At 43.5% G+C, this 24694-nt stretch overlaps 2 protein-coding genes across 3 annotated transcripts in view; both read right to left on the reverse strand.

Moving 5' to 3' along the window:
* Window positions 1–43: 43 nt before the first annotated feature.
* Window positions 44–3235, reverse strand: LOC106934258 (ER membrane protein complex subunit 3). Of its 2 annotated transcripts, none has more exons than XM_015014039.2 (9): window positions 3126–3235; window positions 2276–2465; window positions 2152–2209; window positions 1646–1739; window positions 1465–1569; window positions 1304–1385; window positions 1151–1230; window positions 687–769; window positions 44–612 (listed from the first exon to the last, which is right to left on the reverse strand). In XM_015014039.2, exons 2-9 carry the CDS (start codon window positions 2428–2430, stop codon window positions 493–495), a joined length of 777 nt encoding a protein of 258 aa, XP_014869525.1. In that variant the 5' UTR covers window positions 2431–2465; window positions 3126–3235; the 3' UTR covers window positions 44–492. The 2 variants fall into 2 exon arrangements, with proteins under 2 accessions (XP_014869525.1, XP_014869526.1); XM_015014040.2 differs by having other exon boundaries at window positions 2276–2468; window positions 3126–3228.
* A 438-nt stretch (window positions 3236–3673) lies between these two features.
* Window positions 3674–24694, reverse strand: part of LOC106932526 (IQ motif and SEC7 domain-containing protein 2-like) — a 43106-nt gene continuing 22085 nt past the window's right edge. The window contains exons 9-19 of the mRNA XM_088003566.1: window positions 23487–24374; window positions 22528–22686; window positions 21458–21580; window positions 21214–21380; window positions 20015–20154; window positions 19819–19944; window positions 19495–19594; window positions 15333–15494; window positions 14397–14618; window positions 13049–13098; window positions 3674–10995 (exon numbers count right to left, since the gene is read on the reverse strand). Coding sequence (XP_087859692.1) covers window positions 9793–10995; window positions 13049–13098; window positions 14397–14618; window positions 15333–15494; window positions 19495–19594; window positions 19819–19944; window positions 20015–20154; window positions 21214–21380; window positions 21458–21580; window positions 22528–22686; window positions 23487–24374 — 3340 coding nt within the window. The 3' untranslated portion in view covers window positions 3674–9792. The remainder of the gene's footprint in view (window positions 10996–13048; window positions 13099–14396; window positions 14619–15332; window positions 15495–19494; window positions 19595–19818; window positions 19945–20014; window positions 20155–21213; window positions 21381–21457; window positions 21581–22527; window positions 22687–23486; window positions 24375–24694) is intronic.

A 24694-nucleotide genomic window follows, 5' to 3' on the forward strand; every position in this document is an offset into this window, starting at 1 on the left:
GTTTTTTAAAAATAAAGTAAAAAAAACATTGAAATTAATCAAATTCAGACATTTAAAGTTTTTATTTTTGTTCAAAGGAAACCAAAAATATTTTGATCCAGAGATCTGGGTCAGACTGGATCAAGGTCTGGTCTCTCCTACACTCTCTGGGGTTAAAGGTCAGGCCTGTCTGGTGGCGTTTCCAGACCATTGTCACCATGGTAACTGGACCAAGTTCTGGTACTGCCATCAGAAAACCCAGTGGACCAGAACCAGCAGCAGCCATGGAAGCGTTTTCTTCCAGAACCTCTGGGCTCCATGAAGCCGGTCCGGATCAGCGGTTCTCCAGGTTTCCTGAAGGTTCAGGTCCGTTTGACAGATGTTCTGATTCTGTTTCAGACCTTCAGGAACCCCAGAGACCCGTTTATCAGAACCACAACGGGTCACAGTGGGATATGAGTCACTGGAAACAGAACCATCCAGTTCTGTCCAGAGGACCGGATCAGGTCCGGATCAGAACCTGTTGTTGGCGCTGAAGATTCCTCCAAAGTCCAAGTCTCTGGCCATGAGCTCCTCCTCCACGCTCTCCAGCGCCCACTGGTGGTTCACCACCTCCAGCGCCTCCCACTCGCTCTGAAACGGGTCAAACCAGGTCGGAGCGTTACGCAGAACCGAACCTCACCGCCCAAAGCTCTGATCTGACTCACCTTAAAAGCCTTGTTGGGGTCGGGGGGCATCGCCATGGCAGCGCCAGTCATCTGGTCCTGCATGATCCGTGATTGGTCAGCAGCTGTGGAGGAAACGGACCAATCAGAGAGCTTCATTCTGACACATCATCAATAAGGAAAAACTGGTTTCAGGAAGAATTAACGTTTAAAACTAAATTTAAATACATCCTACTTCACAGAGCGTGTCTGTTTACCACTGAAAGAACAAAAATAAAACATTTAAAATAAATGTAGGAATAAACTGTTAAACGTGTTAATATTTAGGAAAAATAATTATTTTTCTTTGTTTCTTTTTCCTTTTTTTCAGTTTTTGCTGATTTTTCTGTCATCTTCCTTTTTCCCGTTTCTATTTTTTCTCTTTTTAATTTTTTGCACATGCTGATATAAATTGGTTTGCTGACTGAGTATTGTCCGACGCGGCCAGAACCAGAACCAGAACTCACCGTTGTCCTGGCCCAGGATCAGCGAGTACATGCTCCTCAGGCCGAACACGTTCAGGAAGTACCAGGAGGCCGAGCTCACCCTGCACACCAAACAGAAGCTGAACAGGACCGGCCGGGTCGGAAAGGTCCGGTTCTGTTGGGTCGGGTTCTCACCAGGAGGCGTCCAGCGACAGCAGGTCGATTCCTCTCTGCAGCATCGGTTTGAACCGCAGCGTCAGCGGGAATGGCACCTTGGCTGGAAAACAGACGGTTCTGGTTTCAAACCTGGCCACGGGTCAGAACCGGGTCAGAACCACCAGGAGGAGGAAACTCACTGATGACGAAGCCGGAGAAGGCCCAGTTGATCCATCCTCCGATCAGAATCATGGGCAGAACGTTGGTCAGGTTTCCCTTCATCATGTCCGTCAACATGCTGGTGTCTGCAACAGAACCGAGTCAGCAGAACCGGGTCGGGACGCAGCAACAGAACCGGGTTGGGTCAGGTCCATGACTTACCTGTCATGGGGTTCTTAGGAACGACCTTCCTCTTGACCCTCTTAAAGAAACCGGTTTCTGCATCGTTGAAGTAATGCTTCCTCATGAAGAACGACTGAAACGGATCAGAACCAACGGTCCGATCAGAACGGAGCCGACCAGATCAGAACTGTTCTTTCAAATAGAGGAAACTTCATAAGGATTAATTAATTAAATTTTTTCGCAGCTGTCCTGCTGAGGTAAAGTTCTGAGTTTTCCGGGTCACGATCCTCTTATCCGAGGGAATGAAACGAGTTTCCTCTGAGGTCGGGTTCTGACCCAGTCGGTTCTGGTTTCACATCCTAACAGACAGAACTAAAATATTTACACAAAAACAAATTTATATCCCAGAGTGAATCTCTTCCGTTTTTAAAGAACTTAAACGTTATGCCTTTCCCCACTAGATGGCATCACATGCTGAACCCAACCAGAACCGGAACCAGAACCAGAGGCGGTCCAGTAGACAGGAAGTGAGGCGATCTGCTTACCTGTCGGGGGATGTACTTCCCGTTCTCCCGGAGGACGCGGCTGCGCAGCAACACCTGGCTGGAGACAGAGCGTCAGAACCAGGCGGTTCCGGTCCGAACAGAACCGGGCCGTCTGGACCCTCACCTGTCAGACACCTGCTCCAGGTCCAGCTTCCTGTCGCTGCTCAGCAGCTGGCTCACGTAGTGCCGCAGGACACCGACGAAGAAGGTGATGAAGACGATGGGCAGGACGACCCACATCCTGATGCTGGAGTCCAGCAGCAGCTCCGGGTCGGCCATCGGTTCTGACCCGGCAGGTGGAGCGAGGGAGGAGGCTGCTGGGGGAGAGAGACCATCTGATGTGGGAGAACACTTTCACTCATTCAGAGTTCATCTGCTACTTCCTGGTTTGGACAATTATTCAGATGTTTCCATGAGAACCAAAGATTATTTAGCACATTTTCTGGCCATAATTTAACTCCATACCGGGCCTCTGAAGCTATGACTCCATCTGGTAAATTTCGCACCAAACTTTTTCCTTCCACTCAACTTTCCACTCATGTATTCGGATGCAGAACTCTGAACAACCAGCTTCTTTAGGAATTATTATTTGTATGGGACCAAGTTTCTTCATGGTTTTGTAGGCTAGAGAATAACATTTCCGGACTGAAAATGATTTAAGTTAATATTTAAAAGTATTCGCAGGTGTAAATAATCTTTATATTTACTATATTTATAGGAGTTTCACTTTTTAAATTAACTTCCCCACAATATTCCGCTTTATTAAGGCCAGTTCAGTTCTAGTAATCAGAACCATTAGCAGCAGGTGACCTCAGTTCCTCCAACCTGCTAAAGTTTCACAACAAACTCGAAGCTAGCCCGGCTAGCTCGCCTGCTAGCTCGGTTTAAATCACCGCCTCGTTCCTGTCAGCTCCGGTTAGAGGAGAAACTCCAGATAAACTCCTCCACTGACGAGACTCAAACACCGAACTCACCTCATTCACCAACTTTCTTCAAACTCCACAAACGTGCTCCGCTGCATCTGGAATTCATCCACATCCGGTTTAAACGGAAACGCCGTCATACTGGCGTCGTTGCGTAGCAGATAAGAACTGTACGCTAGCGCGTCCGCCATGTTGTGAGTGTCATTTTCCCTTTAGCATGCTTACTAAATTGGGTAAAGGAAGCTCAAACTTTTTACGTTAAACTAAATCTGAGTAATGGTTATCATAAACAATGACATAAACTCCTTTCAGTAATGACGATTACTGAAACAAAACTTATATGTTAGCTTAAAAACCCCAAAACAGAACAATTCAGAAAGTGTGATGTGTGAATAGATTTGAGCTGCCCAAATTGGCAATAACTAAATAAAAGGCTTGATAAAATAGTTTATTTGCCAAATATTAGACCCCAAAATGAGCAATATTCCCAACTTATTTGATTTCACAGTGTAACAATAATCATTTATCATTGTCTATGAATTCCATTGTTAGTTTCACTTTTCAGTTTCCATTATTTTCTCATTTTTTCATTAACTGTATTTATATATCTATCTTACATTGCTGTGACTTTTTTTTTTTTAAAACAATATTTTTTCTAGTGTAATATTTCCTCTTTTCTCCTTTGTCCATTTATTTACAGATTTTAACTTGTTCTCTGCTTTTCCTTGCAACTGTGTAAATACACAAAGGAGCAGAGTTAATAAATCAATGTAAGATGAAAAAAGTAAATAAAAAATTAAATACAGAAAACGCAAGAAATAGAAAAAAATAAAACAAATTGAATATTAAAAAAAATAGATAATTGTAAATAATTAAACTAATGAAACCATGAAATTGAAAAAAAAGGAGAATTAATTAAATAATAATGGTAATGTTACATTAATAATGTTGAAAATGATACACAATAATTGTAAATGACTATAAATGAAGCTAAACTGAATGTAATAAGAGTTGGGATTGAAATTAACTGGCTGGCCGTTTCAGTTCAGGTGTCGTAAAGATCACTGTGTTAAAAAAACGACGACACAAACAGGAAAGTTTCCATCCACATGAACAGATTTTTATATTTTTAGAGCAATAAATATTTCCACTTTTTTCATATTTCTGCCATTTCAAAAACAAAGTACAAGTAATATATATTTATGTACACAGCTAAAATCTTCCAAACATAATTTTTAAAATAATGTCGTCTCTGTTGGACACATATTTGACACTTTACTCGTACAATTTTACAAGGACTATTGCAGTCTCTCTTTTTGCTCTACATTATAAACAAGAAATGATTTTTCTCCATGAAGTGGTCCGCTCCAAACGGGCCGGACCCCCTGTTCACCCGTCCCTGTATCGACACACAAACAACCGGCCGTCTTCACGTGGGAGGCAGAAGAGTCTGAGCTTTCATTGGAAGCAGATCTGATCGGCTGTTTTAGTTTATTTTTAAAGTTCCCTGTCTTTCCTGCAGCGGTCAGACCGGATCTGCTTCTGGGGAATAAAAAAAATTAACTCAGACCTTCTCTTCCCGATGAAACGCAGCCGAAGGGAGCTAAGGTTCATTTAACAACTTATGTACATTCATGTTTATAATACAGTTCATTCAGTGCAGATACTGGAATAAATACCACATGCAAACCGATAGTGGAGAGCAGGCCTGGGCACAAAATAAGGAATATCTAAAATAAGTGATTAAAGGAGCATTAAAAATTGTTTCTGCATGTTTCTAAACTCAATCTACTGAGAACTTTGGGTGTTTAGATTCATTTGTTACATCATGGGAGGCAACAGCTTAAAATAAAGAGACCAATCATACAGAAAATATCACATTTAACAAAAATTCAATCAAAATGCAGAAGCAGGGAGGAAAAACGTCCACTCAGGTGTGTGGTATCACTTAGCATTAGCTTCTGCTAAAGAGCTTTAGCATTGATGAAGCTAATGTTTATGTTTAGTGCCTTAGCTAATGTTTTAATTAGCTGTGGCAGCTATCAACATGGTAGAGTTTAGTTCTTTAGCATTAGCTTTTGCTAAATGTCATGTTGGTATAAGGCTTTAACTTTAGTGGAACTAAAGTTTCTGATTAGTGCTCTAGGTAACGCAACTAACTTTTAGCTAGCGGTTTCCACCACTGATGGTGGGCATCAACATGGTTGAATTTAGTGCTTTAGCATTAGCTTTTGATAAATACCCTGTTGCTATTGTGCATTGATGAAAGTAATGTTTATGATTAGTTAGCCTTTTAAGATTAGTGCAACTAACATTTTAGTTGGTGGTTCTCACTCCTGCTAAACAGGTTAAAGGTTGAACTTCTTGAAGGACGACCTCGACCTCAACACGCCGTAGGTCTGCAAAGCTGCAACTCAGTCAAACCAAAGACTTCTGGAACATCTGGAGATGTTTGCAGAAAGCCAAACATGGAAAATAAAACTGTTCAGTCATAACTAAACAGACAAGCTTCTCCGAACCCTGACGAGTGGAAGGAAAGAACCATGTGAGGTTCTGGTGCTGAAGGTTCTTACAGCCACTGGATTCAGTTTTCAGTCACTGCTTCAGAACTTTGGTTTTGTTTTTGTCAAATTATTTTAATCTGGATTCTGACCTGATCTCAAGAGCCTTAAGGATTGAGGAGCTTTTCACCAAGGCTCCTGGTTAAAGGAGCAGAGGTCCAAGCACATTTACCAATAAACACTGGTGAAGGTAGGATGGTTTCTACAGGTGGCACCAGGATGGATCAGATCTGAAACCTAATGTTGGTTTTTGGAGGATTTGGAGTTTAGAGTTCATGCAGAAACAGGCATGGATGTGTTGGTACTGGAACAGAAGGAGCCGTGTTGTCTGGAGGTAGGCGTGATCCAGTGTTGAATGAAAACCTCTTTCTGTTTCGGTTTAAATGGTTTCTGTAAGGCCCCATAAAGGAAACAGGTGTTTCTGTAAATGCTCTGTGCAGATCCAACGGTCCGGAGCTCCAAGAAGCTCAGGAGGAAAAGATCATTTCTGGTCTGGAGTTGAAGCAACACAACTAGCATGTTAGAAACCTCTCCATGTTAGTCACAGATTACTGTTGTTGTGGTTGTAAACGTGTTAAAAGTTAAAAAACGGATTCTAGATCAGAAACCCAAATCAGAAATCACATTTTAAGCACATAACAAAATCAAAAATGCTAAAAAATCCAAAGCAGCCCAAGGAGCACTTCATGTTATTAAAAGCTCGTCACACAACAATACTGATATCAGAAGCTTGGTCTAAAACGTCAAAGTGGTTCTTCAGATTGAAACCAATTAGTCCGTGAAGTGTGTCTAAAACGTCTTGGCTTTTTTCCAGAGAAGAACCAGGAGAACCTTTTGGTGTTTAGAGCGCAGGTTTGTTGTTTCAAGCAATTCTGAGCGTCGGTTACAGGTTGATGCTGTTGGCCCCACTGAAACAAGAACACACTGTACAGTTTATATCTACAGGTGGTTTCAGGTGATCGCAGAGAAACTGAAAAATGTGTCAATGTTTGCATTTCCCAACATCCACCAGTTAAACGCTGGTCATGCAAACCAGAGCTAAGGGGGAAGAACTTTCTTCCAGCAATCGTTAGTTTCCGACATCCAAGAACGTTGATTAAAAACAGAAAATATTCTGGAAGAAAAACACTGGGACAGTGGTTTTAAACTCAAAGTACAAAAATAACGTGTAAAACAGAGTTCATTAAAGAGATTTCCACTTGACATGAGATGCTGGAACATGATTTACTCTCCAGTCCGACGAGTTGTCCTTCCAGAAGACTTTAGGTCCAAGTTTCAGGTCCTTTTTGTTCCTTTGTTGGATGATGAGGGTGACTAAAGGCTCGGTCCATCTTGTTTCTTAAAAATCCAGAAAATGGCTTCATATTTCTGTTCTGGATGGACATCGTCAACCAACGCGCAGGAAACTCAGATATGGAATCGTCTTTTATTTAGGCGGTTTGTCTCAGATGATGATCCCCATGATTATTGATTATTGTACCATCCTTATGTCTGAAGGCACCTTATTCTCTGTTTTGAAACCAAGTGGCAGATAAAACATCACTCACCCTCAACAGAAAGTTTTATTTTACTGCTTAAAAACACAAAAGTAGTTGGTACTGGGTGGGAAATATATAAACTTGCATCTGAAACCAAAAACTCTGACCTCATTTAAGGATCTTTACTGAAAACATTGTCAGAATCCAGCATCGATATTTTACGGCCTACCAGTCCTGCAACACATGAAGCCATAAACAAGCAAAACAGAGACGGAGCTCCATGACCTCCACCAGTTTCCCCATTAATATAAAAATCTGACTGAAACAACCTTCAACTGTTCCTACAATCTTCCTAAGTGCTTCAATAGATGCCACCTGGACATTTCTTGACCTTCTTAAAGGCGTTTCACCTCTGACCTAAAATTAACTTCAGGAAACGAGAAAAGTCCAGCTGTCTATGGAAATTACGTCATAACTGAACTGAACGTTTTGGGTCACTTATTTTAGAATATCATGTGTGGCTTAGGAAACCTATTAAAATAATCTCTAACCTAATGTTTTTAGTTTTCCAGACAAAAAGATCTAAGGTAGATGAAAAGGATGGTGGACGCACCATGTCTAAGGCCAAACTCTGAGCTTCTTCTCTGACCTTTCATTGGATGCAGCGATTAATGTTAAAGGCAGAGTTCATCATTGCACTGAAACTTTTGGTCCCAACAGTGAGTGACTTTGGATAAAAGCTTCTGTTAAGTTATTTGTATATCACGAGTTTTTGCGAATTATTTTTAAAAAAAAGGAAACGAGAGAAAATGAAGCAAAAAATTTAAATTTAATAAAAAAAAAAAACATTTTCATGATTCAGTTAGCCTGAATGCTAACATTTGCATGGGGCTATCAGTAGCATGTTGACCTACAGTAAGCATACACCATCTAATGTGCAAAGAACAGCAAGTACACTAAAATAAGCTAGAATGCTAATGTTAGCCTACATGCTAATAAGCATGTAGGCTAATGATAATCAACATATGTTGACCTACAGTAACATTCTCCACTCAGTGTGCAAAGAGCATTGTATACTCTAAAATGAACAAAATGCTAATGTTAGCCTAAGTGCTACCATCAGAATGTGGGTTATCATTAGCATATCACCTAATACTGACTTTCTCAATTCAGTATGTAAAACATTAGTGCAAAAGCTAAAATTAGCCAAATTAGCATCAAGAAACGCCTGCCTCATTTGTTTCCAGTCAGTCTGGAACCAACAAATCCCCGGCTTCCCACCAACCAACCATGGAGGATTCTCCAGTCTGGATCGGAAACGTCTCATAATGGGGCCATTAAACACATATTGGTGCCCCCTACTGGTGATTTCAGATAAACACAAAAACTTCTGAGAGCTGTACCCTGCTTCTGATTTTAATAAACTTCCGTTTTAGTTTTATTTTCCCACCCAGTTCCATTAACATTGCTGCTGCTAAAGGTACAGAAAGTTGCACTGTAAAAAAATCAAAAATAAAAACATCATGTTTGTATTTCAGGTGGAGCAGCTCCACCGTCCTCATCGGCAGAAAACAACAAAAATCCCCCAGTTCGGCATCTTTCATCTTAATCTCCTTCTCTGGCAACGTTGAGGGTCACAAACACATCATGGAGCATCAAATACAAATGACAGGAATTATTATTTCTGAGAATTCAGGCGTACACTTTCATATATACCGGGATATTTGAGAAATGAGGAGAGCATTCACAGATTTGGTAGGAATAAATCCTCAAACTTACAGGAATAAGTGAGAAAATCTGAAAAAGTCCCATTCCAAAACAACAGTATAGCGCCCCCTGCTGAAACCCTGTAATCCACAAACACTAAAGGCTTTTAATAGTTTTTGCAGAACAAAAACGAAGACACCTGTAGATTTGTTTCGATGGCTTATTTCAAAGGTTTTAGGAAGTTTAAGAGTAGAGTCTTCACTTTGCTGGATTGGGGCTTCACATCACAACAAATCTATCCCTGCAAATTGGATATTAACCATAAACACACTGATAACTGTTAGCTATTGCACAGGTCATGCATGCCTGTCTAAGACACAAACGCCACCATATTAATGCTAAACACCTCTGCTTCTGCCCGTAATGGCTTGTAAATATGTCAAAATCAAAGTGTTGGTTTTTGTGCTGAACAACATGGTGTGAAACTACTGTTACACGGTACTGTCCCTTTAACTCGGAGCGTCAGCGCTCATGTTACGTTTCCAGGCACTGTTCCCTTCCTGACTGGTCCCTCAACCGCTTGTCCACTACAGCCACAGAAATGTTAAAAAAGGTACTCACAACATGAGACGAACACTCTGAAGTAGTGAAGACCTACAAACATGTCCGACTGAGTCCCGGCTCACCACGCAGGGCGGTATGAAGGCGAGGTGGGGGCGTCACCAGACCTAAGCGGTAGTTTTTCCCCTCCAGCGCTCTACCTGCGAGGAAAGTCGATGTGGAAATAGCACAGGCTGAGCAGCTTCCTCTTTCCCGCTCTCACCGCTCTCCTCCTCATCAGGCGGCCATTTTGATACAACTGGATCTGCCCTCCTGCTCTTCTTCCCCTCCTCCCTCTTGTGCTCACTCTCAATATCGCCCCCTGGCGGCTCACTGTGGGGTTGCGCGCCACCGTCCTCGATTTCTGCCTCTTCACACGACCGTGCTGATGCGGCTGACGGGCTTCGCTTTGGGGCCGCCCCCTTGCCCCACCCCCGGGGGGAGCGGGGAGAGCGGGGCGCCCGACGGGGGCGGCAGGGGTGAGTGGGGAGGGGGGGGCGGGATGGATGACAGCGGCGGGTACTGGGGGGCGTAGGGCTGCGGTGGCGTCTGGGTGACGAGGCGCGCTGAGGGTGTCTGGGGCGGCGGCGTGGAGAAGATGAAGTGGGTGGAGCCTGTTGCGGAGGGGGAGGGGCTGAGCGGGGAGTGTGTGTGCACGGTGTGGTTGTGTGTGTGTGTGTGAGCATGCGGGTGGGGCTGGGAGTGCGAGATGGTGAGTGGCAGCTTGGCTCCGCCCCCCGGCCGGTGGTAGAGTCCGTGCGGCGTAGTGGGCGTGACGGGAGAGTGGGGGGACAGCGGCGGTGGCGTGGTGAAGCCGGACACCATGTTGTAGCGCGGGTGGGCGGGGCCTTGCTGCAGCCTCTGCAGCGGCTGGCTGTGGGGCGGGGCGCAGCTGTGCCGCAGCGGCGCAGAGAAGCGGTGCGTCAGCGCGTGGTGCTGCGGCACGCTCTGCATGTGGTAGCGGTGGTGGTGATGGTAGGGCGGCGGCGGCGTCTGCTGCGGCAGGTGCCCACTGACTCCGCCTCCTCCACTGTTGCCGTGGCAATACTGGGCGTGCAACGCCTGGAGCTTGGACGGCCCCCCTCCCGGGCCGCCGCCCCCTCCAGCCCCGGCCGAGTCCGACTGGCCGAGGTTGGGCGAAGGGGAGGGGCATGGGGAAGGGGAGGATGGGAGGGCGATGGGCGGCGCGGGGGCGGGGTAGTGGGGGGGGGACGAAATCATCAGAGGACTCGGTGGACCCTGAGGAGGCGGTGACATCATCGTCAGGGGACCAGGAACTTTGCCTCTTCGACTGCCGAAGAAGTTCCCCATTCGGCCTCCAGGGATCTGGCCGCCGCCCGCCGCCATCACGCCGCCGGGCCCAGCCCCGCCCCCGCTCGCGAGAGGAGACGTGGTGACCCCCCCCTGGTTGTGACAGAGCCCCGGCCCACCCCCCACCCCCGTACCGGGGCTCTGAGTAGGGCGGTGCGGCCGGTAGGCTGCTGGGGACGAGGGCATCATCATGGGGCTGTAGGACAGACTGGCGCCCTGCAGGGGGCGCTGCTGGTGAGGCCGCGGGCTGCTAATAATGGAACCCTGAGGACAGGAAGAGTAGAAGAAGAACACAGTCAGAAGAAGACTTCTCATTGGTCAGACCTACATCCTGCTGGGAATCTTCATCAGACTTTCTTTAGTCTCACTTCAGGCATTAAGAAAATGAGCCAAAATGGCTGCCGCTGAATTTATCCTATGGGTTAGGAATTTCTTATCAATATGTGATTTTTATTTAACATTGTAAATAAATTTGAATTAATGATGTTTTAAAACTGCTAAGCTTTTTCTGTCGGGATGTTTTTTTTGCTGTTTTTCAGAGCAGATGCTTGATGAGCTGCGACTGCTGACGCATCACAGCCACTTCACTCAACAGGCTGAAACGACTCGACACGGCTGTTCAGTAACTGGCAATTTAGTAATCGATTAATGACTAACTAGAGTACACAGTTAAAACAGGAACATTTCTAAAGAAAGCAACATATTCAAAGCAGTAGTGAAGCAAAAACTGTACAAAATATAAACATTTTGCTTTTAAGATAAAACACTTTGGTATGTAAAAACCCAGATTCACATTGACTAAAGGAATGCTGTTATTTCATTTTAGGCAATAAAATGTTTATGTCCTTATTTTAAAAAGGACGTGAATTATTTCAAGTCTTTTGGATCTTTTGATTTATTTTTAAAATTTATTAAAAAGGCTTAAATAGTTAAAGAAAAATCTGATTTTGCCATTTTTCATCCAATTAATCATCAGAATAATCAATAGATTAATTGATTATTAAAATAATTGTTAGTTTCAGCCCTAAAAAGTAATAAATAGTTCTCATTGTCACTTTTATTGCTATCACAAAGTACCACCAAATATCATAATAAAACTGTAAGTCCTTATTTATATACTCAGAAACTTTTATTTTGTTGAGTATCAGATGCCTGAAGGATGAAAACATTTCTGAACAGAAACCAAACAGCAGCAAAGCAGCAAAATCCATTCAGATAAGAATCCAAACTTACATTTAATACCATTTAGAATCTGTTTAAAATGTCCCAGAATCAACTTTGAATGAAATCATGAGATGGTAAAAGATTCCCCCCATTAGCAGGAGCATCCGTTTTTAAAGCTCAGAATAAAGGAGATTAGCATTTCAGATAATGATTGAGCTTCATTTTCTACACAAAATAACTCTGAGATGTTAAGAAGAAAAAACCAGCAGCAGCAGCGTTAAGATAAAAACATGCAAAGCAAGAAGATCAGAGTGTTTCCTGGTCAACCTGGTTCCCATAGAGACTCTGTTTAAAAGTCCTAAAACCTGCAACAAACTAGGTTTTACAGTGAACTACTGGCTGTTTGCAGGGAATATGTGACATGTTGGAAAGCAGCTTAGGAAGCTAATCATCACGAAACTGGCTGCTGTTGGCAAGAGAGCCAATCAAGGAGCGAAATTAATTTTCCTTGGTGCTGATTGGCTGAACCCCAAGAGTGGAGGTCAGACGTTAGCTTCTGAGGTAGCGCTAAGATGGTTCCACTTTGAGTTTTATGTTTGGTGTTTTAAAACCGGTTGGAGGCGTTTTTAAAGGGGACTCAGTCATTAACAGGCGGCTTCGCTAAAGTCAGGATCCACTGCACAGTGAACAGGAAAAGACCTGGACCAATGATTCACCATGTTTTAGAAGGTAACGTTTTAGTCTGTTAGTGAAAAATAATGCAGGAACAAACAGCTCAACACACTAAATCCTCCAAACTGAAAGATGGCAGCATAACTTCTGACAATCTGTGATCTTTATGTCTTTAAACTTCAAATTAATATCTGGAAATCAGAATCCTAATGTTTGTGTTTCTTAAGCTGCAGCATGTTGAGCTTTCAGCAATCAGCCTGAAGGACGACAAAAATGTTTTAGTATTTCTGTAAATCCTTCATTTAAACTCTAGTTTGTTAAAGAACATAAGGAGCAGCTTCACATGCAGCAAACAGACATATTTATAAAACTTCACAAACACATCCGGACGACCTTTAACCCCGCAGACAGTCAGGCATGCGGCGGCAGCATGCACGGCGGTGCAGCCTGCTAGCAGCAGACATGCTAGCAGCACACTTACTTCAATGGTACTGTCCAATGAGCCCACACTGTTCCTCCGCCCTCGCTTCCCTGTTATCCAATCAGAATCCAGGGATTAAACTTTAGTACAGGAAACAGGAAGTGCTGAACAGACGTTCGCATTAAGCTGCTCATCAGTGAGTTTCAGTTTTCACCTGGACACGCCCGTTTCCCTTCGTTAGCGTTTATGCTAAGCTAAGCTGAAAAAACACGGACTTCAGTTTTAAACTCCAGATTTTATTAATAATGCAGAATTTTAGATATGAAACATAAAAAAGTGATTTTCAGAGAACAAAGATAAACTAATATGGGAATTTTGGGCTTTTACTAAAAACAAATACAATAAAAAATATATATTTTAGCTTCTTCACTGACCAACTTCATGATATTTAGAAAATATAAATCTGTAATTTAATGCAAAGATGAATAGATATTCATAATTAGTGACACGCTTTTCTAATTAGCAATTGGTCAGATTTTTACAACGACGTATTAACCATTGAGTTTAAAAGTGGCGTCCAGCTGACCCCACAGCCGTATCACTCGTTTCCTTTGCCTCAGTCCTCGTACGCTCAAGGGTTAAGGCCAAAAGACTTAACATGTATTTTTATTACCAGAAGATAAGCTTTACACTAATGAAGTCGTAATATTCCAAGAATAAAGTCAAAATAATAGAATAAGGTTGAAATGAGTCATAATAATTCAGGAATAAAAACGTACTAATGCGAGAACAAAGTCAAAATAAGAGAATAAAGTTGAACAATCTGGAAACAAAATCAAATAAAACGAGAAAAATTTACATGAATAGTCATAACATTACAAGAATAAAGTCGCAATAATCCAAGAATAGGAGAATTTAATGAGAACTGCTACACAAAAAGCAATTAAAAATGTAAATATTATTCTGATAATATCAGGACTTTATTTTCATATTTTAAAAAATCTCTCAATCTGGCTCTAATACGCTGTCAAAGATTTTCTCTGACTGGTCAAGTCAAACATAATCCAAGCGGAAGTTTGGTGTCAGAAGCTGTGTTGTAGTTCCTGCTGCCGTCCAGCAGGTGGACACGGCGCACCGCAGCATCCTTCTGTCTCTGAACTGTAATGTTGCATAACAACACAGATGCAGTTTCACTGAGTCAGAAGAAACATAAAATCCTCCAGAACTGCTTCATCATCATCATCGTCACTTCTTCATGTTTCGCTTCCAATGAGACATTTTCTCAGAACCTGATGATGAACTGGTTTAATGCCTTTCTGATCATAAAAAAGCCTTTCACACCTTATGAACCAAACTAGACAGGAGGAAGTGACTGGGACGTTCTGGACGTCCAGCGTCTGGTCCTTACCCGTCTCTGAGAGATCTCTGAGCGAGGAGCTGAGCGCCGTGCGTTTCAGTCCGTCCACGGAGGCGTACGTATCGTCGAGGCTCGGCCTTCCCAGGGTGCCGTTCACCACCTCGCCCTTCATGGGCCCCCCGGCCGAACTGGTCCCGCTCCCCGACGTCCCCATCCCGCCAGAACCCGCCAGCATGCCGGGACGCATCATGCCTTTCTGCTTCTCCAGCTCGGCTGGAGGGGAGCAGGAAGCGAGACGCAGACATTCACACAGCTGAACTTTATCCACCAAAACAGGTTTACAGGCCAAAAGTGCAACAGATATAAATACTTCAAGTGTGTCGGAGAGTTTGCAATTAAAAATAGTTTGCAATCGGAAATATGAAAACCACCCTTCAGGTGGTTTTCATATTTCCCAGCAGCCCCCTGAATTTCAGGATAACGGCTAAAATTCAAGATGGCTGCCGTTTTTGAGCCTTTTTAAGCCAATTATCGCCATGAAATTTTTCCCATTTTCATGATGTGGATGAACTTTGTGTCACATCATGTTTCTGATTCTGTATAGGCTGTGATTTGACACCAAACATTCATCAAATTGGTGATTTTAGAGCAAAACTGAATTTTCCACAACAAAAATCAGATTATCAGTAAATGTGATTTGTATCAGTCCAATTATGTTTGATTTGACAAAAGACACCAAATCTGACAGTTTCTGTGCAAAAATATATTGTCCTTGACTAGAGTTTATTTTATCTGCTGCACTGAAACTGGTTATTACCTCACAGAAGTGACTTCTTCTACTCATGGATGAATATATCTAGTTTTCTGAAAGCGGTAAAGTCTCCATCATTCCCAGCCAAAAGCCAAAAGGCAACGGAGTTTCATTTGAGATGATATAATTGCTCTGATTTTCCTCAGCGTTTCTCTCGGTGCCGTGGAAACACTCACACTCCACTCGGTACTTCTCCATCTCCTGGACCTCGGCGATGCTCTCTCGCAGGTCGGAGGTGAAGCGCGCTCGGTCCTGCTGGCTCGGAGCCGTGAAGATGATCAACACCTTCCTCTCTCCTCCGGGGTTCGCCGACGTCAGCCGGATGCCATGAGGGTAATCTGAGCGGAAAATGACACAACATGCAGAATGCTCAACATTTTTACGACGAGCTGCTGAAATTAAACCACATTTATCATGAGAGGAGATAACAATCAGCTCAGATGGCTGATTTAATATCTCATGCTCTGACCCTGGACGTGTGAAACTCAGCAGAAGTCTAAAAAAGCAAACAGCAGGAGCCAATTTATGGCTCTGTGGGGGAAACTTCAGCGGCTTCCAGCAGATTCCTAAAACACAGTTTTCACTATTATTACAGTCATCACTTCTGAGCAGTGGGTCGTTTCACGAGTGGGACTGGAGTGACTGATGGCCCCTCCAGAGACAAATTACACATAAAAACAAAAGTGTTTGCAGTTAAAGTGGCTGAATCACGTCTGGAGCCTGGAAAGTGGAGAGGAAGATTTTTAACTCCAGGAAAATCAGCCAGAAGGCGACACATCCAGAACCTGTTTCTGATTTCATGACTGCAGGGCCTCACTAATTTCTGCTTACAAAATTAAAGCTTTAATTAATTGATTTATTATTAATTAATTCCAATTAGAAACAGAAAAATAATTCAGTGAATTAAAACAATATATGTGTCTTTTATTGAAATAATACAGTATGATTTTGTAGAAAATAGATTTATAAATAATTTTAGATCCTAAGCATAAAAAAGGATTTAATGCCTTTTTAACAGCAGACTTTATCTGAGAAACATTTCAGATGTAAAAAGTAAAAATACTGTAGGCTGTTTATTAACATATATGTATACATTTTATTTAAAATATATTTTAAAAAATTATTTTATTAAAATGTTATTTAAAATTTTTAGTAAAATATTCTATTTACAAATTTTTGTGACATTTTCCCACCCGGTCATTTTAATATAATGTAATATAATATAAAATGAAAATTATATTTATTAAATATAACTTATTATATATAATAAGTAAATATTATATTATACTTAATATAATACATAAAGTCTCCATGTGCAGAAAAAAACGTTCAAAAATAAACGGAAATAAACTCAAAATATAATTTAATGAAGTAGCAGCTTATAGACCGGAAAATACGGTACGTAGGAGAAATTGAATAATTTTCGCGGCACACAGGTCAGTGGTTGAAAAACACTGAGCTAACCCTAACCATCACATACCCAACCCTAACCATCACATACCTAACCCTAACCACCCAAAACTCAATTCATACCTTAGCCCTAACTCTGACCCCTGACCCAAAAACAGGGTTTCCCCTCGTGGGGACCGGAGCCTGGTCCCCACGATGTAGTATATGTCAGGAACATCGTCCCCACAAGGTATTACAAACAAACGCACACACACACACACGCATACACACACACGTTTGTTTTGCTATCTTTGTGGGGACTTCCCATTGACTTCCATTCATTTCTACTAATTTCTACAGCCTAAACCTGACCTTTACCCTTTTCCTAACCCTAACCATCACATACCTAACCCTAACCCTAACCAAAACTCAATTCATACCTTAGCCCCTTAGCCCTAACTCTGACCCCTGACCCAAAAACAGGGTTTCCTGACTGGTCCCCACAACGTAGCATATGTCAGGAAAATCGTCCCCACAAGGTATTACAAACAAACGCACACACACACACACACACACACACACACACACACACACACGCACTCTCGCTGCGTTGATGAATCATGTGCGACAATCTGTCCTGGTCTCAGTCGTCACCAGGCTGCCAGGTCCGTTTGGGTCCGGCTGCTGAACCAGAACTGTCAACACCAACAGCATCTAACAGCCTGAACAGACAGAGACGACGCTGCGGATTCCTACGACACACAAACGTGACGTCAGAACGCATCAAGGCGACACCGAGCAGATCGTTCAGCTCGATGTTCCTGATTTTACTGTGAAAACAGCTGAGACTTTTATCCTCTCACCTTCTTATCCAGAACGTTTTAAATTGCTCTCTGCAGTAAAATCAGGCCTTAATGATATTTGGCTGAGTTTTGGTGAAGCACAGGTTTCCCCGGTTCATCAGAACCAGGAGGAGAACCGGGTTGCATGCAGCCTCGACTTACTGAGGCTCGATGTGGAGAGAAAGGCAGAATTATAAAGACATGGAGATAAGAAGGCAAAGGTGATGTTTTTATTTAAAGAGCAGCAAACCCAAATTATAAACCAGATTCATTTTTGTTTATTAATAAATAATGTTTAATCAAACTGATCTAAGTAGGAAAGAGGCAGATAATAATCTAATAATCTAAATTATTAGATTATAAAATCTTAATTACCAAGCTGGAGGTGATGATATTTAATGATATATAAAAAAACTGGGTTAGTTTATATCTTAAAAACAGACATAAATGGTAAAAATAAATATCAAGAAGCCGAGGGACGAGGTGCACCACAGGGCAGCGTCCTCAGCCCTCAGTTTAGTTATTATTCATTTAGATTTGAAAGCTGCAGCTTATTGTAATTTATTTTTTAAATTACAGAAAGAACACGACTGGCTTGTTGCAAAATAACAAAATTATGTTAGCTAAATTGAAGGTTTAATAGTTAAAATGGGAGAATGTAACTAAGGTGAAGTGTAACTAACCACCATGAACACTTAGACCCGTCCTAAAAAAAAAAATCCACAAAGGGGGCGGAGCCAAGAGACGAGGGGCGTGGCCAACCATGGAGCGGAGGGGCGGAGCTTAAGAGGGGGTGTGGTCAGAACGAGCAACAGCACAGTTAACTCTGTTACCGTATTTAATGACTTTTCAGACCCTCTGGAGGCTTTTCACAAAATGAAACATGGCAACAAATGGGATGACGGTTTTCAAAAAAGCAACTAGCAACAAATCTAGCCGGTTCTTCTTTTTTTACTTTTTTTTTCACCAAAGCGACTGGAGAAAAATCTAACAAAACTGAGAACAAAATAACAAATAAGCCTGTTCAGGCGCTGTTTGAGTTTTCTGAAAAATCCAGTTGGTTTGAGGTTTAGTTGCTCCATAACATGTATCCAAATTAAAATGCAGAATAAAAACATAAAGTTTTATTCTCAGTTTTTATCTAAGTTGCTCTCTGTGGTTTTCAGATAAGCAGGAATCAAACAGAAACACATAAAGTGTGAATCAGCTCAAACAGCTGATTTATGGCTGAAATCAACAGCCAACGTTTCCTTCTGACTGCATCTCTAAATCTGTCCTGAAATGTGACTCATATGTTTATGAAACGCTGTGATCTTGTCCTGCTGAGCATCTTTACAGCAGTTTAATGGAGCCTTAAATTAAAAGCTAAACTTGTTTATTACCAGATCTGCCTCCAGTTTGTTTCCACATTTCAACCAAATCATTTAAAACAGATTTAAAATCTTCTCAGACCTACAATGAGCACTTTAACGCATTTTATCATCACAACTGTATTTATTTTCCAACATAAAGTAGGAAGAAAAGGTTTGGCATGGCTTTGTGTTTACCCCCCTTTACTCTGACAACCTTAAATAAAATCCAGCCCAGAGGAAGGTGAAGCCGTAGGAAGGTTGGTTCAACTTCCAGCAGGACAACCAGCCTGTTTAAATGTCCTAGTCAAAGTCCAGCCTGAGACTTACTGCTGTATTTTCTTAATTGTTGATGTTTTATTTTCCAACTTTGAACATTTTTAACACAAAAACATGGCAGAGCAGCTAGTTTTTATGGGAAATTGTTCCGTTTTATGTTTGTTTGAACATAAATGCCCGATGCAGCGATTGCACCTCAAATTTCCATCTATAATCTATAATCTAGAGAGAGAAACAACAGATGAATCTGAATGTGTTTCAGATCTAAAGTTTGATTTCAGATCCCATTTTTGCTTCCAAATTTCCAGAGTATTAGCTGGAATATTGTTGTCATTATGGTGAATATGTGATGCTATTTACAGTTTTATGAGCTCAGGTTGTTTCCCTGGAGTCTGTTCAGCCTGGCGACTGACGTGTAAAAATAGAGCCGTGAGTGAGGAAGAGGAAGAGGAGGAAGGTGTGAGCGGAGCGGGACGTACAGGTGTTCTGGAAGGTGTGGACCTGCATGTCGAGCAGAGGAAACGACTGCCTGAAGCTGTACATCACCGACGTCTTCTTCTTCTGGTAGATCTTCGTTACCTGAGGAGGAGGAAAAGGAGGAAGAGGAGGGAGAGATAAGAAGGAAAGAAAAAAGCAAAGAGATGGAGAGAATAAATAGAGGAGGAATTGCTTTTGTTTGTATGTCTTCATCATTTCTGAGGAAAATGTTTGAGAAAATCCCTCACAACCCGGTGAAACGCCAAACACTGTTTCCTCGGTGTAACCACGAAATCCTTCCCCTCTCTCTGGTTCCCGCTGCTTACCATGAGCAGGTCGTTGAACAGGAAGACTTCTCTCTGATGGACGCCGCTCCTCTGGGCCCGGTTTGGATCGGGAACCTCGAACAGCTGGCAGCAGCAGACCAGCCTGCGGTGCGGCAGCGACAGAACCTGCAGCACACACAGGAAGCGCTCAGCCGCGCTCAGAGCGCAGCTTCCTGTCCGCCCGGGAGCTTCTTACCGGTTTCTTGCCGATCACCATGCGCTCCACCGCCTGGACCTGCGACACGTGGTCGTCGTTGGTCCTCAGCTCCCACTTCTGGATGCGGCCGTAGATGGCCACCAGCAGGTCTCTGGGGATGTCCTGCCCGTTGTCCACGCCTGCAGGACCAAACAGAAACATCACAACCTTTGCAGGTTTTATCTTCACTAATATTCATTCATTCCTGCATTTCAGGCTGAAAACATCTGAAAATGATTATTTTAGTGAAACTCATCCCCATCCCATCTTTCCTGCTCCTTCATTTTGAATAAGTTGGAGCATGATGGAGATTTTAAGGAGTTCAATTTTACCCACGAATAGATCTAAAACGTATTTAATGTCTAAACTTTCCTGTCAGATTCCTACCAATAAAGGCCAATAGAGACAAAAAATAAAATAAAAACAAAATAAAAAAAAGTCCAGATATTTCCAAGTTGAAACTTAAAGGGACAGTATCATGAAAAATCAATTATTTTATCATTTCCATCATGTTTTAATGTTTTCCCTCATCAAAAATAAACCTGGAGTGCTGCTTTGATTCTAATGCATGTTTGAGAAAAACACCTGAATGGACCTGGATCCGCCTTTGAGGCGCAGCTCTTCCCCCACCCAGCTCCTTCAGACTAGCCAGCAGCAATTAGTAAACTCTCAGAGCGACACTGGTAAAAACACTAAAGGGTTGAAAGAGGAGCCATGTTGGGATGACTTTCAGAAAGCAGGAGTTTTAAAGAGACAGAGGCCCAATTTCAAGGCGTTAAATCAGGAAATCAAATTTCTTTTCAGTCATATTTGAAATTTATAGCATTTTTATAACAAATGAAGGGAACATTTGTCAATCCAGGATTTAGGCCAAAATTTAAATGAAGAACACAAACGGCTACAGTGGCCATGATGGATGGACGGACGGACGGACGGACGGACGGACGTACGGACGGACGGATGCATCTTAGTCCAAATACAGGTGCTGTCTCTGGACCGCCCCTTCCATCAGAACCCAGCCGTTCTGATGAATCTCTCCCAGCTGCTAGGCTGGTGAGTTTCTTTCAAATAAAGAAGATCTGATCATCTGGGACGGAGCAGACAGAAGCTCCTCCGCTCCCTGGTTCTGGTTCTGGCTGTGATGGAGGATGACAGCAGCCTGCAGCTCTCCTGCTCCAGCTGCCGGGTTCCCCACTCACCCCTCAGGTTCTTGATGAAGTCCTCCAGCTTCATCTTCCTCTCTGGCTTCACGTTGGGGCTGTACATGTCCGTGTTGAGGAGGATGATGGCAAAGGCCAGGATGAAGATGGTGTCTGGGTTCTGGAATTGCCGGATCAGCACCGGGTTGCAGACGCAGTACCTCTGACTGCAGAGGGAAACAAAGAGCTGGAACAAACTGAAGATCTGAAACGTGTGCGCTGATGTTCTGGACCTCTCAGATACCTGAAGGCCTCCACCAGCCGCTCCACCCGCTGAGCTTCGCCCTGAACCTTGATCTGCGCCTGGAACTTCCTCAGCGCTTCGTCCAGATCCATGCCAGAGAAGTCCATCTCATCCAGGACGCAGCTACACAGAGGAACACAGGAACTAAACCTCAGAAAACACTTTGAGTCTGCAAAATAAATTAGCACCTGGGCACCGATAACCAAACAGTTAGCTATGCTAATCGAAAACAATAGTCCTGCTAACATTCGTTCCACTAACCCTAAAGCTTTAATCATAAACATTTGTTTTAACAGCAAAATCATCGCTAAAGCAGCAGTCAGAGACAACAATGCTAACGTGCTAATCATAAACATTAGTTCAGCTAATGTTTATGATTAGCATTGTTTATGGTTGCTTTAAAATCAATCATAAACAATAGTTTGTCAATTCAGAACAAATGTATCAAGGCAAAAAAAAATTTTTAGTCCAATCAGACATACATCCCAACTGATCCCAGTCATCAAACACAAAGTGAGCTCAGTTCAGTTTTCAAATGAATTTAAAATGTTTCCAAATAAGCTCAGCAGATTGCATCACATGCAGTTCCGCTAACGCTAAAGCGCTAATCACAAACATTTTAATCTGTTAATGCTAAACACCTATCACAAACATTTAATCTGCTAGTGCTAAAGCGCTAATCACAAACATTTTAATCTGCTAATGCTAAAGCGCTAATCACAAACATTTAATCTGCTAGTGCTAAAGCGCTAATCATATTTAATCTGCTAATGCTAAAGCGCTAATCACAAACATTTAATCTGCTAGTGCTAAAGCGCTAATCACAAACATTTTAATCTGCTAATGCTAAAGCGCTAATCACAAACATTTAATCTGCTAGTGCTAAAGTGCTAATCATATTTAATCTGCTAATGCTAAAGCGCTAATCACAAACATTTAATCTGCTAGTGCTAAAGCGCTAATCACAAACATTTAATCCGCTAATGCTAAAGCGCTAATCACAAACGTTTAATCTGCTAATGCTAAACGCTATGCCATCTAAGAACGCAGAAATCGAATGTTGCACTGACTCGAGGACGTCTTTGTTGAACTGCTGCCGGCTGCCCAGGAACTCTCCGATCATCTGCCTGCTCAGTCCTTTCCGCTCCAGGATGAACCTGGCGATGCCCACCGGAGTGTCCGACACGAAGCCCTTCTCGATCAGGTACTGGATCCCCTTCTCCGGCTTCCTGTGGACCAGCAGAAACAGGACTTTCATGTTTCTTCTTATGCAGCTGAAGTACTATTGCATATCTGTGTTTTATTGGTGTAGGGGGACATGATGCCATGGGAACGAAACAGTCCAGCATCACCTTACCATGCATGATGGCCTGGTAGCATCCACGATCTGATCACCTGTTAAGATTTTTTTGGATATATCAAAACATTTTACCAAATGCCAAAACATCCCTTTCCAAGCCAGCTGCTGACCTCATTAATGACAGGCTGACACCGGAAGCTCAGAAAGAGCCTCGGAGCTGTGCTGGCTTTGTACAGGCTGGTGACTAGCAGCCACTGGGCTGCCTTCTTCCTCTGGTGTTTGTTATTATGCATATGCTGTTGGCCATGGAGAGGCTAACAACTAGCATAGCATAATAACTCTTTTCTTTAAAGAAAACTTTATGCAGAGAAAAATGGTTGACATACACTATCTGTAAGTGACATACCGATGCTAACACCAACCTATTTGTGCTAAAAGTTAGCGGACAAAGCAGGTAATCCAGTGGGTGACCACCTATCAGGCTAGTTGTTAGCCTATGCTAGGCTAAAGCCAGCATGTCTATGCTAATGTAGAAGGAGTAGGGAATTGATGGGGTCCCCAGCCGATCACTGCCGGCCAATTATCTATCAGATCAGTAGCCAATCGGATCAGATCGGTATGAATTTAGCCTCCGGCAACAAGTAAGTAGCCACCATTGGGTGTGCAATAGCCTTACTTTTGGCACTGATGCTGCGCCATATAAATCAGATGTTCTGATCTTGGACCTACTTGTTGAAGAGGTTGAGGCCGATGCGGTACTGCCGCCGCTGCACCACGTCGTTGTTGAAGGCAGGGGAGTCCCAGCTGTGGCGGCTCTCCCTCTGGTAGGTCTGCTTCCCCAGCGTGGCTCCGCCCATCGGCTCCCGCAGGCTATCCCTGGACGACGAGCCGGAGCTGCAGTTGTTGACGGTGGTGTCGTCGTTGGAGTTGGTGGTGGTGGAGTTGACGCTCTCGTTGTCTCCGTCTGAGCAGAGCAGGTGGTGGTGGTGGTGGAGGTGTGGGTGGTGGGCGAGGAGCTGCTGCCCCTCCAGGTTCTGCAGCACTGAGGAAGAGGAGGACGACATCGGCGAGGGCGTGAGAGGGGGCGGCAGCGGGGACAAAGGTGTGAGAGGTGGAACCGGGGAGGGCAGCGGAGACGCAGGGGGCTCTGGGTACGAGTGTGGGAGGTGGTGGTGCTGGTGGTGCAGATGGTGGTAGTGGTGCTGGGCGAAGTGGTGCGGATGCTGCATGTAGGGGCCGCCGGCGTGGGCGTGGTGCATGTGCATGACGTGCTGGCTGTACTGCGGGTGGTGGTGGAGGATGGTGGGAAGGTGGGGGATGGCTGAGGGGTGGGGAGGGTGGGGGTGTTGGAGCGGGTGGGGTGGCAGCGTCCGGGCCGACGGCATCGGCAGGGGGACGTTAGCGGGGCTGCGCGTCTGTCCTTGCGCCATGGCGACCGAGCGGCCGTTCGGCTTGTGTTTGATGGTTCCTTGTGGAGATTCGGCTTCGCTGCTTCCTGCTCCAAGCTCATCCTCTCCACTTTCACCTTCACCTCCTCCCCTGCCCCTCTCTCCATCTCGCTCCCCTCCGGAGGACTCCTGTTCGTACACCAAACGTCCGATAGACCCACGCTCCGATCTGAAGACACAAATCAACTGGAATATAAATCACATTTCATAGATCCTGTCCAAACCTGCCAATAAAGGGATGAAGAGCTACTCAGAGCAGGAAGCTTTATGGATCCACTTCCTCCATCAAGGCGTGGTCCTCAGGGACTACCTGACATAGATGAATCATTAACAGGCTTCTGCTGCAGCTGTAGCAGGTAATGCAGTCATTTGAATGAGACGTCACATGTGTATGCTGCTGCAGACACATCTATCGTGAAGATGTGTGAACCCTGAGGACTTCACGACTCCTAAACCGGTATATGAACGTGATCAACAGAAGAGCTGTTG

The sequence above is a fragment of the Poecilia mexicana genome, unplaced genomic scaffold (genome assembly GCF_051168715.1).
Source record: "Poecilia mexicana isolate PSO_F unplaced genomic scaffold, ASM5116871v1 scaffold_23, whole genome shotgun sequence".
NCBI classification, from domain to species: Eukaryota; Metazoa; Chordata; class Actinopteri; order Cyprinodontiformes; family Poeciliidae; genus Poecilia; species Poecilia mexicana.